Below are 15,236 nucleotides of genomic sequence, written 5' to 3'. Positions count from 1 at the left end.
GAAACCCTTTTTCCTTGGTCACAACTCACAGCATCACGCGTGAACGGGTGGATATAATTCGATATTTATTTTTTTATTATATATTCCTTGAAGTACGAGGATGGTTCTTATGGAGAGATAACGTAAATATATACCACGGGTGAAGCCGGGGCGGACCGCTATATTATGTGTGGTAGAGCTTTATAAAAAGTAAATTTTTTGTATATTTTTTTAAACTAAAGCATTACAGTATATTTAAGTAGGAAGCATGATGACATTGAAAAGCGAAAATAACTATTACCTACCTACCAAAGGAACAGTCAGAAATACTAAGAATTGCTGACGAACCAAACACGTGCCTAAATTTGTAAAATAAAAGTGTGAACACGTCATTTTATAGTAATCCATCGTTTTGGTTATGTTTATGTATAGTTCTGTTTAATTTATAGGTATGTTTAGATCTGTCTAGACTCTAGTATAATAAAAACAAACGCCTTAGAACATTTTTACACCTCACCTTTTCATATTATTTAGTAACAAAGCTGTAACAAAACTAAAGAAAAAGCTTTTCGTAGCTTAGGTTTTAATTTTTAGTACCTTCAACCTTTAGTAGGTCTTCAACTTAATAATTGATGGTAAGTAGATTTTAAGTAGTCAAAGAAAACTTGTATGTTGTTGTAGGTTGGTTGGTTGGTATGTTGGTTCTTCTTTGTAGAAACTGTTTTCTGAACCGAAATGTCTATTGTCTTATTATTATCGTATAAAAAAAGGATATATCTTTGTATGTATCTTTAGATACATATATCTACATACTAATTTTCGAAATTTTCACATTAGGAATTTTACTTAAATTTCACTAAGAAATAAAATTATATATACAGGCTGTCACGCAAATGGTATACTAAGCGCGAAGGGATTTGTAGTTTTGCATACACTGATCACGTAAAAAATACTTAAACAACAAAATTACGCCAAAAATTTTTTGCTTAATTTTTCCATATAATCCATGTTTTCGTCTCTAGCTTCGCTCAGCCGGCATATACCGCTTCGGTAATGTGAGCATTTTGTCTATGAAAACATAATCTTAAACGATAGCTCACGTGTGGGTGGAAAAGTTGAGCAGGTTGCTTGTTAGGGGTATACACATAGAGTTTTGAGAATTCGTCTATTTGTCAAAAAAATTCGTCTGGAATTTTATAAGTATTTTTTACGCACTCAGCGTATGCAAAACTATAACCTCCTTGGAGCTTAGTATACCGTTGCTGGGACACCCTGTATAAATATAAATCGAATTATCATTAAAATATTACAACATAGAAGAAGTGTATGATTCATATCACATGTTTTCCGAGATGTAACACATAAGAGACACAATAAAACGACAGACGTATCCGCTCTTCACATTGTTTAGACTTTGTGGAATTTTATTCATAAGTACTTGGAATAGGGATTTATTATTAAACAGTCGAAAAATTAATTGACTTTGTCATACCTTTGAATTGCACGCCTCATAAGCGAAGCGTTGAGGTGGGTACTACTGTCACTTCGCGCAAAACATCTGATTTTTCAAACTTAAAATGTCTTTATGTATCATACATTGCACTTGTAAGATAATACATACACACACATATTAAGAAAAAACACTATTTTTAACGTTCATGATATTTTTGATGTCATTTTTGTTATTTAAACTAGTTAAAAAACAGTTTAAAAAAGTTCTGTCTTGGACGTCCGTGTGTCTGTATGTGCGGATCCTTTTTCTTGTTAACACGATAGCGACCGAAATACTTTACTAATCGAGTCTTTTTTTTTCTCTTACGCTTGAGTATGCTCAGGAATAGAACCCTTTCATTTTTCAGGGTCTGATTCGATGTGGTTTAATTGTTATTAAATAAACAAAAATAATAATTAATAAATATTTATTAAAAAAAAATTATGAGGCGTGCACTTTTGGATTTTCCAAATTATTCTTATTTTACACGTCTGTGTAAAAAGTTTTTTTTTTATAGTTAATATATTATATGCCCGCATCTTCATATTCAATTAAAACTTCGGATAAAGAACTAATATAGGTATATAGGTAGTAGTTAATACAAACCTTTTTCTCCATAATATGATCTCATGTGCCAGCAATATCTAGGAAAATGAATACCTACCTCCTAAATAATTCCTGTAGGCCGTAGGGCGTGGGCTGTAAAGGGTTAACTGGTTACAACACCAGGTAAAAAAACAACACATTATTTGTAATAATTTGGTTTAATACAACACTAATTAAGTATTTAATATTAAGTTTAATTTACAATGATCAATGAACGACGAAACCACGATAGGTAACGAGACTAAAACATCAGATAATCCTAGTTATAATCTACATAAAATGCCTATTTGGTACGAAACGGCTTATAATAGCTAGAAACTGGCATTTGTCTTTTATCACTTAGGAAAATGAAACCCTAAAATATACACGGAATACAGTGGAAAATAAATTATCTAAATAATAATATTGTACGGAATCAATTCCTCGATAATCGTTTGTACTGAAATAAAAGGCGCACACTTTCCCGCCAAATTATTTAAACTTTACAATATACAAAAATAAACAATTGTTTTACGGTGCGTTTACATCAAACGAGTGAATGCTCATTCTAAGCCCAGTATGTCAAAGTCTTTTAGTGTAAACAGGCGTAGAGCATTCTTTTGCTGTTCTTAGAGCGTTCGTAAAGATTCTATGCAATGTTCGAACACTGAATACGAGTTTTCGTTTACACCAAAAGATCATGAAAGGTCTTGCTCTAGCTCTATGTTCGTTTGATGTAAACCGTTGCATACATTAGTTATGTAATAGAACAATAATTGCAAATTTCTTCAAAGACATCATTTCAATATCGACTTAACACATTAAAAAAACAAATTTGTAAAAATACAAAACTTATTTTCTATTTTTCCGTGCCTTTACATTGCAAATAACAAAAATAACTTCAGTATAAAATTACTTCTTGACATAAAAAATAACATGTATCTATGTATACAATTTGTAAACAAGAATGTAAAAAAAATAACTACTTAATTTTTTTACAAAAAAAGTGTGCGCTTTGCGGATTTTTTAATGAAATACAACAACAATACTCATAATTCTCTCGTTTAAAAGTGAAAGCCAAAAATCGTCATGTACTATAGTAATAATAATTATTATATTTTATCAATGGTGAAAACTTTGTGCTATATCGAATTTCTACTTTAAATGCCTTCATCGAAGCTGTTCTACTATTACATCTATATATTGTGATATGATTTCCACCCTCTTTATATTTAATATTCGGAAATACCTTAATAAATGCACATCAACCAAAAAATGCACAAAAAAACATATCGCATATCACTAAATACAAATTTTCTAAGTTCCTAAATTCTCTACAACATGAACGATTTAATATGCAATATATGTTAAGTAAACGCTTAAATGAACTTACCTTATCACTTATTATACATCGCATCACGATAAATATGTACACCCTATATAATAAACAGAAAAAAAAAAAACAAAAAAATCACAAAATATTTTCAATAGTACCACGGCAACACTATGGCACGCTTACAAAATAAAAATAAAAAATGTCAGATCATTTAATCAATTCCGTATACAATGAAAAGTATCAAACGTTACATTAATTGAACTATTGTAAATATTTGAGATCCATATTCCTTGTTAGTAAAGTACGATTTTTTTTGAACTTTAAAAAAAATGAGTACATAAAATCTAACAAGGAATGCGTCTGTATAACCAACCAAAACGCTATGCGTGAACGTACTAACTTACAAATACAACTACTTATTGTTCTTACTCGTTACAAATAATGATTAAATACTTTTTAAATATTTCAATATTGATATGAACCTTTTAGGGTAGCGCGAATATCCCAATTCGATCCCTAATCTAACAACTAACAATTCAAAATAGCTATAAACTTAATAGAAATAAAACTATAATACTCGATGTCCCGTTAAAACCGGGCGAAAAGAAATGTTTTTGGTTTATTAACCGCTCGTATGAACACATTTACACCGTGGTCTAAAACTACACCCGTAAATGTACTGTGATATTGCTACGTAAAAACGAGAAATTGCTTGGAAATTCAAAATTTTCTATAAAATTCGAATTTACGCATAAATTCCGTTAAAAATTCACTTCGATGATTTCTCACTTGGAAATTGGGGGATACTATAATAATCCCTGGAATAAGATACTTGTATCTACTTATTTGTTGTTGTCGTTTCTCTTTTTTTATTGTTTCTCGATCTGTCTATTCATAAATGTCTATGTTTTGATTTTTGTCTGTTTCTGTATTTCGTCTGTCTATTTGTCGTTTCTCTGTCTATTTCTCCGTCTATTTGTCATTCCTCTGTTCATTGAGCGACAGATTCTCTGCTTCGTCCTTAATGTGCGAAAGAGCGCGGTATCTATCTTCAGGACGATACTCGTTGTATGGACTGGTTTCGCTTGAACGGTTGCTCGATGTTTCTTTAGTGGAATTTGAGTAGTCCCCTGTAATTTTATTATTAATTAATTCTTTAAATAAAAATATAATTATAACACAGAACAAATGAAAAATTCTACTAATTTTATAGAATGTAGAAAGAAATGTAATCTAAATATGAGTTACTGTATTTTAATGTAATGTAAAAAGAAATAGAATTTCAGTAAACTTTGTTGAAAATTGATAGATAATATTAAAATTATGATGTTGAAGGTTCAGTTTCTGAATTGTTTAAACTGGTAACTAATATTATTAGATAGGTACATAATATTCATTTTTTTATATTCTTTTAGCAAGGGATCAGTTAAATAGTTATAAATAACAGTTTAATTACCCTTATTAGTATAATCGGAAGCTTGCATCTCATTCTTAAGAGCATAAATATTAGGTTTAATATCCTGTGCCTCGTTGCCGCTGAGATCTTCGGCTTTTACGTCGTGAGACGAACTGCTGTTGCCGTAACCGTTCATTATTGGAGGCCGGCTGAAAATATAATATGGTATTGATTATAATGAATTTCTGTAAAAGTTAAATTAAATGGGACATTTCTTTATTTTAAACAGTGGATTCAGAATTAACAAATCCGTATTTATTAGAAGATTTTGAGCATTTGAGTGTGATATGCGAAAGCCAAGGTAATTTAGCACATTAGCGTTATATTTCAGGCAATTTTTGGATATGAGGATAGCATTTATTTATTTTAGATATTTTCGTTATAAGGAGCTGAATTACTCACGAGAAATATCAGCTTATCCTTTTTTTTGTAAAAATGTGCCAATAAAATAAAAATATGTACCTATAATCCTCATGCGAAGATTGGTAATCTTCTGTCTGCATCATATGATCATCCGTAGACATGTATGCTAGGTTGCAATCTTCCATCATACCCTGAAATGAAAATGTCATTTATTTTCCAATCTTTTGAAGTATAGTCCATTGAATGAGTCCCTCCAAGGGGGGTCTAGAGTGCGTGAGTTAGTAACGTAGGATGTTTCTTCGGAAACATGTTAACAGTCCCTAGGTAATAAACATACTAAAACCCCGGGACACTAGGAGGAGCCCCGGAGTGGGGGGAGGGGGGGAATGGGTCCATTTTTTCATTTTTCGCTTAAATCTCAAAAACGGTACATGTTAGAGAAAAACTTTCAGGGAAAAGTTGAAAGGCCATAAAATTATCTACAAGTTGTACCTCAATCATTTTTTCCTATATCCTACCGTTTCTGAGTTATACGCAGTAAAACATGATTTTGGCTCAAACAATTTCCACATCAATCGATCAAAAAATATTTCTTTCTTCCAAAAAACTCAAATGTGCAATTTGTGACCAGTACTGATAGATTGCTCTTAATTAGGTCTATAATTGGTAAAATAAACACATTCCTCCATGGAAGCCTTTAGGAGGAATCGATTGTCAAAATATTATATTAGGGCAGTTTGAGTTACTGAACTTGATCTTTTTATTTTTTTCTTCCAAAAAACTCAAAAGTGCATCTTGTGACCGGTACAGATAGATTGCTCATAATTAGGTCTATAATTCCTAAAAATACCAGATTCCACCACGGAGGCGTTTACGGGGAATTGAATTTTATCAGGGTAGTTACGATGCATGAACTTTTTATTTTTTTTCTTCCAAAAAACTCAAAAGTGCAACTTGTGACCGGTACAGATAGATTGCTCATAATTAGGTCTATAATTGATAAAAATACCAGATTCCACCATGGAGGCGTTTACGGGGAATTGAATTTTATTAGGGTAGTTAGTTAAAAAGTTCAAGTATCGTAACTACCCTAATAAAATTCAATACCTCCTAAACGCCTCCATGGTGGAATCTGGTTTTTTTATCAATGATAGACCTAATTATGAGCAATCTATCGGTACCGGTCACAAGTTGCACTTTTGAGTTTTTTTGGAAGAAAAAAATAAAAAGTTCAAGTATCGTAACTACCCTAATAAAATTCAATTCCCCGTAAACGCCTCTGTGGTGGAATCTAGTATTTTTATCAATGATAGACCTTATTATGAGCAATCTATCTGTACCGGTCACAAGTTGCACTTTTGAGATTTTTGGAAGAAAAAAATAAAAAGATCAAATTCAGTAACTCACACTACCCTAATATAATATTTTGACAATCGATTCCTCCTAAAGGCTTCCATGTAGGAATGTGTTTATTTTACCAATTATAGACCTAATAAAGAGCAATCTATCAGTACCGGTCACAAGTTGCACTTTTGAGTTTTTTGGAAGAAAAAAATAAAAAGATCAAGTTCAGTAACTCAAACTACCCTAATATAATATTTTGACAATCGATTCCTCCTAAAGGCTTCCATGGAGGAATGTGTTTATTTTACCAATTATAGACCTAATTAAGAGCAATCTATCAGTACCGGTCACAAGTTGCACTTTTGAGTTTTTTTGGAGAAAAAAAATAAAAAGTTCAAGTATCGTAACTACCCTAATAAAATTCAATTCCCCGTAAACGCCTCCGTGGTGGAATCTGGTATTTTTATCAATGATAGACCCAATTATGAGCAATCTATCTGTACCGGTCACAAGTTGCACTTTTGAGTTTTTTGGAAGAAAGAAATAAAAAGATCAAGTTCAGTAACTCAAACTACCCTAATATAATATTTTGACAATCGATTCCTCCTAAAGGCTTCCATGGAGGAATGTGTTTATTTTACCAATTATAGACCTAATTATGAGCAATCTATCAGTACCGGTCACAAGTTGCACATTTGAGTTTTTTGGAAGAAAGAAATATTTTTTGATCGATTGATGTGGAAATTGTTTGAGCCAAAATCATGTTTTACTGCGTATAACTCAGAAACGGTAGGATATAGGAAAATATGATTTAGGTACAACTTGTAGATAATTTTATGGCCTTTCAACTTTTCCTTGAAAGTTTTTCTCTAACACGTACCGGTTTTGAGATTTAAGCGAAAAATGAAAAAATGGACCCATTTCCCCCCTCCCCCCACTCCGGGGCTCCTCCTAGTGGCCCGGGGTTTTAGTATGTTTATTACCTAGAGACTCTTGACATGTTTCCGAAGAAACATCTTACGTTACTAACTCACGCACTCTAGAACTTTTTATTCAATGGACTAGTATTAATGTGAAAATGTTTATAAATCTTAATACATATACAGTGTAAACTCTATATAACGTCACTTAAGGGACCGTGCATTTTTCGACGTTATAGAGAGTGGTCGTTAAATGGAGAGAAAGGGAAAATTGCATGATTGGTCCAGAGACAGGAATATTATTTTGACATTGCCTATGAAACCATGTTATCATCGCTTGATCAAGGTCTTCATATTGAGGTTTCTTCAATTTTTTGGCAGATCGTCCATCTTCTTCGGCATGCAGAATTTTTTCTTTATTTTTCTACGACTGCATTTCTGAGAATCTTCGGTATGTCAGTAAAAAAGAATGTAAACAACTACATTTTCATTGGTTTCGGCAACTTAGTCAGTACTTCCTAGTCCTAGTTCCTAGTGGTAATGTCTTATTGTGGTCGTTAATTAGAGTGAGCATGATGCTATATGGAGTGTATTATTGTATAGACAACAATATAAACCAACCAAAGTCGAGAAATCTTGACGTTATACGGAGTTTGACGTTACATGGAGTGTCGTTATATAGAGTTTACACTGTATATAAATCTCGTGTCACAATGTTTGTCCTCAATGGACTCCTAAACCACTTAACCGATTATAATAAAATTCGCACACCATGTGCAGTTCGATCCAACTTGAGAGATAGGATAGTTTAAACATGTAGGTACCACGGGCGAAGCCGGGGCGGACCACTAGTAATACATAAGTATTAAGAAAGATATGAACCAGGGTATCTTACTTTAGTTTCCAATGAAAGACTCTGCTTCCAATCAATCCTCATGATAAAAAATTTCCTCATGATACACACTTATAAAATTCTAAAGAACTAAAAATTCAATGATAAATAATAATACCTGAAGATTTCGTTTCAAAGCCTCGCTGTAGCCATGAGGGCTTGTCATCATTGGTGGACTTTGAGCACCCATAAACCTGTCAATCAAATATTTCTATGAAATTACCTGAATGCTAAAACAATATATTTTTCAATCAATCTTTAATTTTATTTGAAAACAAATTGATAACTATTGAAAGTATTTTTTAAATTGATTTTAAAATTAAATTTATGATTAACTTTTTGACAAATCAAAGAAAAAAATATAAAGATCAGCATACCCCTGGCCTTTTCAAACCTCCATTGACGGAAATGTTCGTCAAATTTAAGTATACTGTGTTTTATGTAAATGTGTACATTGTAAAGTGTATAATTTTGAAATTAAACAGTCCAATTATCTGTATCAGTGTCGTTGGTGAATGTGATGTTAATGTTAAATAATAGAAGATAATAAATAGAATAAAAAATAGAAAAAAAGCAAGCAAGAAGAAAAAGTAGAAAAAAATTACAACTATCATGCGACAAAACGCACAAGCAAAGCGTCAACACTTACCTCTAAAAAAAGGTTAAAAAAACATGCAAGTAAATGGGAATAAAATTTAGAAACACTTAAATCTTACTTGAATATCCAACGACGATCCATCTTACAAACATTTTAAATGCAATAAACATGCATAACAATAAAATAAAACTATTTATGTATAAGTATAAATACATTTTCTTTTATTCTTTACACATCCCGACGTTTTATCTCCGCAGGTGGATAAAGCATGCATAACATATTTATATTCGATTATATTTCGTATGATGTCAGTTATGCATATCATCAGGTTCGGATATAAAAGACTTAATGTTACAATTGCAAAATATTATGATTTAAGCTTAAAATATACTATAATTCGATCGATATGATGTTAATATCTATTGCAAAACAATTTGTTATAGCTCGGCATTCTAATTTCTAATGATCTACAGAGTGCTGAAACCTATATAGACGACATACTAAAATGTTTACTTGACAATATCTATGTTACTACTGTGTGCAAAGATTTAAGCACTCTGAAGCTGTGATCGCACATATGAATCTATATGAACTAACATGACATGTCGGGTATATCTAAGCTTACACATTAATTACACACCCTTACGGAACGGTGAGAAACATCAAACTATTCGTGAACCAAGAATCATCAGTGTGATGAATATTGTTGGTGGATTCGAAAGTTCACGTAAATACTAATGTGGACGCGATCGCCCAACGATTCTTGGAATTGCTGAATTATAAATATTCAAAATAGTAATTGGTTATTCAACACGAGTTTTGATACAAATTGTCAATATTATTATGAAAAGAACGCCATTAATTGTAAATCCATTAAAATATGGTCCGAAATCAAACGGTGATTTGTCAGATCGAGAGAAACTTGAACAAAATGAGCACAAAGATTCGTTGGACGGTCGCACGTACTGAGCTGCGCTCTTACTGTGGAGCGTTGGGTCCGGGAGGCGCGGGTTCGTATTTCCTTGGCCGCCCGCGACTAAGGTGCCGTCTCTTCACGAATTCCGCATCGTCCACCATCCAAAAGGAACCGAAGTCATCCTCGTAGCGCACGAAACATTTGTGTAGAGACAGGTTCGTCCGGATTGCATTCTATAATTCATTTCTCTTTAGCAAATGTTATGGTTATTTTGCTAAACCTGTGTTGCCCTTAAAATACAATGTGCTCCAATCTCAGGCTATATAAATGGTTATATGGATACAGCGATGGGAGCACATTCAGATCGTCGTGGAAATCTGACTCGACATCTTAAAATAATCATGCAGGATGACCCGAGAGACCCCAAGGATAGGACGAATGGGAGTTTGGTTAATAGGCAAGCGAGAAAAATGTTATTCACCGTAGCGCTGAACTCCACGAACACACACAAATAACAAATCCTAAATACAATAGGTCACATTATAATCCACGTATAGAACGAACCGCGATTATAATGCGACTTACAAAATTTCATCCAAAATCAACTACACAAATAATTATAAATTGAAATCTGAAACGAGAAACATTTATTTACATGACAAGAATTATATCTAAGTTAGATAGAAAATAAGAGAAGATTTGATAATAATTAAGGTTTAGTGTGGTACTGTTAAGTGTTGGTACGATAGTTAACGTGTTTTGTGGTATGGGTATTATTAGTATTCATGATATTATGTCGACTTCCAGGCTTGGTAATAAAATATAAGTCAGTTACGTGTCTCTTGAATGCTAATGTTTAAGTCTTGAATAATACACCTGTTAGTAATTTTTGTGATGTTTCAAATGTTTACTAAATTGTTATAAATTGATTGATTTGTTTCGTTTCTTAGAATATTTTCCATTTGCTTCTTATTGTTAGGATAACAAGCATTGATGATTGTTATTATTTTTAAATATGTTTACTTTGCTTGTGTCTGCATTGAGTTGACTGCTTAAAATTCAATTTATGAATCAATATTTCAAAGAATTTAGGTGTATTATCATAAAGAGGTGCTTATTAATGTTATGTGTGGGGATTTAATAAGTGTTTAGAAATGCTTGCACGTTAAACGAATATTGTTTGCAAGTAATTTGATGTATAAATATTTGTGTGCTGTTTTTTTTTTAACTTCAGTTTAGCGTCACTGTAATTGTGGGTAAAATAGTGTAATTTTTTCTTGGTCATTTTGAATTAGTGTTGCATGTGTAACAAGTGTTGGGTGAATGAGTTTTATGTATGTTTTGAATCAATTTGCGTTTGTGTTTAAGACATTTTGAGCTTTTTGTATTTTATAGTAGGAAAATCGTGTTAAATTTGTATGTGTATACGTATAGTGTTAGTTCAATTTACTTCAGTGTCAGTATAGTTATGGTGATAATATTTCGAAGATATGGTTGAGTTCCAGTACCTATTGTGAATATGTGTGTATTTGTGATTTTGTGTGCTATATGATAATACTCAACATTAATGTTGATTTGTAATAATATTAGAGTTTAAATTTTGTATAGAAGTTTGTTTATATCTATTTTATTTACTATGTTTACTGGATCAAACATAAGTTTATCATATTGTTTTTGATGTGGTAGTGGGATAATTATGGTAGTGATAGATGGTAGTGTGTGTCATCAAAGTGCTTTATGTATAGCATGTACGGTGGGGTGTTGTGTGTTTTAAATGTGATAGTGTGCAAGTTGTAGTTCATCGTTTTATGCATTTTGTGTTTTGTCTAATTTCAGTGTGTCTTATAGGTATAGGTTTGTCAGAGTATTTCATGTATTGTCCATCATGTAGAGTCTATTATGTGTAGTACGGGTCCTTAACTTAAGCCAGGTTACTCTGTGTGGTACCCGAAAGGGTGTATGTGGCAAAGTGGCAAATTTTGTGTTTAAGTTTCATTATTGTGTATATTTTTTTACTGTTTACAGTATGTCATGTATAATGTATAGTGTAAGTTGGAGGCCAGGCGACGCTACACCGTACCCCGCGTGATGCAGCGGGGGCGGCGCGCGAATTTGTACTTAGTGTTTCTAAAGTGATATGATAGTAAGTTGTAATTATTGTATTTAGTGTGTCATGTCCTGATCTGTATGGGATTTTGTCTAGTATGTCTAGTTTTTAGGTCATGTGTAGGTCGGTGTCTTTGTATCTTTACTGATTCTAATGTAAGTGTGCCAGTTGGAGTTCTTTGTATTATGTAGTGTGTTGGTTATTATATGCTGTATTCAATGTATTGAGTATGTCTATTGTGTCAGCTTAGTATTTCATGTAAAGTGTATCATGTATAGTGTTGCAATCTACGCGACGACGACGGTCAGGCGAAGCTGTGCCGTACTCCGCGTGGTACGGCGGCGGCGCGGGTTTTTGTGTTCTATAGTCATGTCAAGTTTTTGAGCATATTAAGTGAGTATTAAATGTAAGTAGAAGGTCTGGTGTGTCTATTTAGTGTTATGTTACAGTATACAATGTACAGTGTGTTCTGTGCAGTGTAGTTTGCAGGCCAGGCGACGCTGTGCCGTACCCCGCGTGATACATCGTCACGTGTTTATGTTTTTATTGTTTTTAGTGTCATAGTGTGTCCATTGTGTTAAATGTGTTTCATTTATTTAGTGTCTAGTGTTTAGGTCAAGTGTTTAATGTATAGTCCGTCATGTATAGTGTAGTTTGCAGGCCAGGCGACGCTGTGCCGTACCCCGCGTGGTGCAGCGGCGGCGCGTGCGCGGCGCGTTGCGGCCGCCGCTTGTAAAACTCCACCTCGTCTACAGTCCACACCGCGCCCTTAACGTTCTCCACGCGCATGAAGCACTTGTGCAGCGAGAGGTTGTGGCGGACCGCGTTCTGTTTCACGGGCTTGGGTTACGCTTGGATAATTGCTTATAGCTATACGACTTTCGTATACACTGTTATATTTGTCTTAACTAGCATCTGTATGTTTTAGTGCTACGATTTTGTATCACTAAGTTGAGTCTTAACTAGCTAATTATGTAAAACTTTATTTTGTATTCATAGTTCAATTCGAAGGAATAAAGTTTGTTATATCTAATATCAATATGTGTATCTTTATTATAACATTAAACAGAATAGTTTCAATTTAACACAATGTCATTATGCATTTTCACTAAGTTTAATAAAATATGCTTTGTATGAAATTAATACTTTCACAAATATGACATTAATATTATTACATAATTGTAATTTTTAATCTTTCTTCATAGTAGGTTTTATTTCAACAAGTGTGATCTAAAGCTAATTAAACCATATAATTTATACAAAATATTACTAAAGTTACCTTCATTACAACATCCAGTGAATATTTGATTAAAAATTCAACTCAAATTATTAATAACAGAACAATTATACATATAATTTTGTCTCTTACAGTTAATTCTGTATATTTTAATCACTCATTTACAAATATTTACTATAAAGTCGTCTATATATGAATGTTAAGATCTTACCTTCCAAGTGGCTGCATTACGTCTAAAGTAGCAGAAGGTGGTCTGGAACCAGTTGTAAATCTCATTCAAAGTGAGTTGTTTATCTGGAGATTCTATGATGGCCTGAAAAGTTTAGAAATGTATAGTTTAGTTCTACAACAACCATATGATATCCTTAACGTCTATCCAATTGTTTTTATGCTTGAATCCTTTTAGTATTATATATGAAAAACTTCGTGAGGATGGTTGTATGTAGGTATGTTTGTTTCACGAAAACTATTCGCCGAATTTGGATGAAACTTCAAAGTTACATAGTTTCTACATCAGAATAAAATATGATCTATGGAAAAACTTGATTTTGATCACGGGTTAAATCGCGGGTGAAACTGTGCTATTCTATGAAAGTCTTAATATCAGAATTATAAAAAATTCAGAACAAAACCTAAAAAAATTAACACATATTAAAGATTTTTTATACGCGATCTATATTCATGTATATCCCACTCATAGTATAATTCATAAACTTGTATAAATATGTAGATATGTGTTGCTTGTCCAGACAGACAGACAACTTATAAGGAAATTAATAGTTTTAATGTGCTCACAAAAATATTTGCATTTATATTATCTTCATAAAATAAGTATTATTAAATTCTACTCATTTGATCAAGTTTGACATCTATTTATAAATAAGGTAAACTCAAATGATCGAATTTTAATATAATTTTATCTTTAATTTAATCTTTAATCATGAATTACTTATTTCCAAAGAATAATCATAAAAAGGCTTTTTAACACAAATTATAAATAAAAATAGATAAACGCGAATTAAAATACTAAATTAAAACATCGTTTTATGTAAAAATATACTGAAACGATTTGGATTAATATTAAGCATATTATGAAGATGATACATGAAATTACGAAAAAATACAAGTTTTTAAAGAAAAACAAACATACCTGACGAATCAACGACGCATAAGTAAAAGGCGGACGCACATCAGCGCTCTTGTAAAACTCACGATTCCTTTGTATTTCTGTAATTTGCAAGTTTGCGACTTAAATATAACCATTATAATTATTGTGCTGATAATTTATATTTAACAAATGTACATTTCTAACTTTAATAGATTTTACCTTGCTGAACATCTAATCCAGCTCTTTCGAGCATATATGGAAGACCTTGGGAAATGGAACATTTTTAAATAACAAATTTAACTATTTCTAATATCCAAACTGTAAGAACTAATAAAATAGCCTAGAGTCGTTTTCTCTTCGAAATATAAAAAAATATATCCTACCTAAATCTTATTTTAAAAACAAAATGGACAAAATGGAAACAAAATTTAATATATAAATAAAGCAACTAAATAATACATTACCTCCTGCTATAGCTACACCAGATTTGTCAGACACACGACGCCGTACGGGGCCTGGAGATGCTCCTTCATTAGCACCCCCTGAAAGGTAAAAGTATTAAAATAAAATAAAATAAAGCTTTATTTGATCCATAAGATACAGTTATAGTTTCAATTACAATTACTATTAATAATAAAATTTGGTTGTCCGTAAAGTCGGTTTACTGACGATAGTTGAACGTGACAACGTCCGATTGTGCTTCTTTGTCGCTCGTTCCGCGCTCTCGCTTGCACTTCAAGCCTTACATGGAACGCCTCAGAGCGAGGTAACGCCGCATGAGTCATGTTTTTTCGTGCGTGCAGCCGGCTTTATCGAATTATAAGACGTTATCACGTCAAAAAAAGTATTACTTTAGTGAAAATTCATTTACCTACAAGGGCATTTCACGGACTGCTTCAAGCA

General features: G+C 32.4%; 1 protein-coding gene across 3 annotated transcripts in view; it reads right to left on the bottom strand.

Moving 5' to 3' along the window:
• Nucleotides 1–2,929: 2,929 nt before the first annotated feature.
• FoxP (forkhead box transcription factor P) overlaps nt 2,930–15,236 on the bottom strand; it is a 68,384-nt gene continuing 56,077 nt past the window's right edge. For all 3 annotated transcript variants that reach the window (XM_089710360.1, XM_089710359.1, XM_089710358.1), the window contains 8 exons: nt 14,798–14,875; nt 14,376–14,452; nt 13,437–13,538; nt 12,671–12,816; nt 8,486–8,561; nt 5,311–5,402; nt 4,849–4,997; nt 2,930–4,522 (listed from right to left, as the gene is read on the bottom strand). In XM_089710360.1, coding sequence (XP_089566486.1) covers nt 4,365–4,522; nt 4,849–4,997; nt 5,311–5,402; nt 8,486–8,561; nt 12,671–12,816; nt 13,437–13,538; nt 14,376–14,452; nt 14,798–14,875 — 878 coding nt within the window. In that variant the 3' untranslated portion in view covers nt 2,930–4,364. The remainder of the gene's footprint in view (nt 4,523–4,848; nt 4,998–5,310; nt 5,403–8,485; nt 8,562–12,670; nt 12,817–13,436; nt 13,539–14,375; nt 14,453–14,797; nt 14,876–15,236) is intronic.

Source organism: Colias philodice, chromosome 24 (assembly GCF_061535455.1).
Source record: "Colias philodice isolate Cphi_HAF_F1 chromosome 24, ilColPhil1 Martin Lab GWU primary, whole genome shotgun sequence".
Lineage (NCBI taxonomy): Eukaryota > Metazoa > Arthropoda > Insecta > Lepidoptera > Pieridae > Colias > Colias philodice.
The sequence above is the reverse complement of the archived record's forward strand: the minus strand, read 5'-3'. Positions and strand labels throughout refer to the sequence as shown.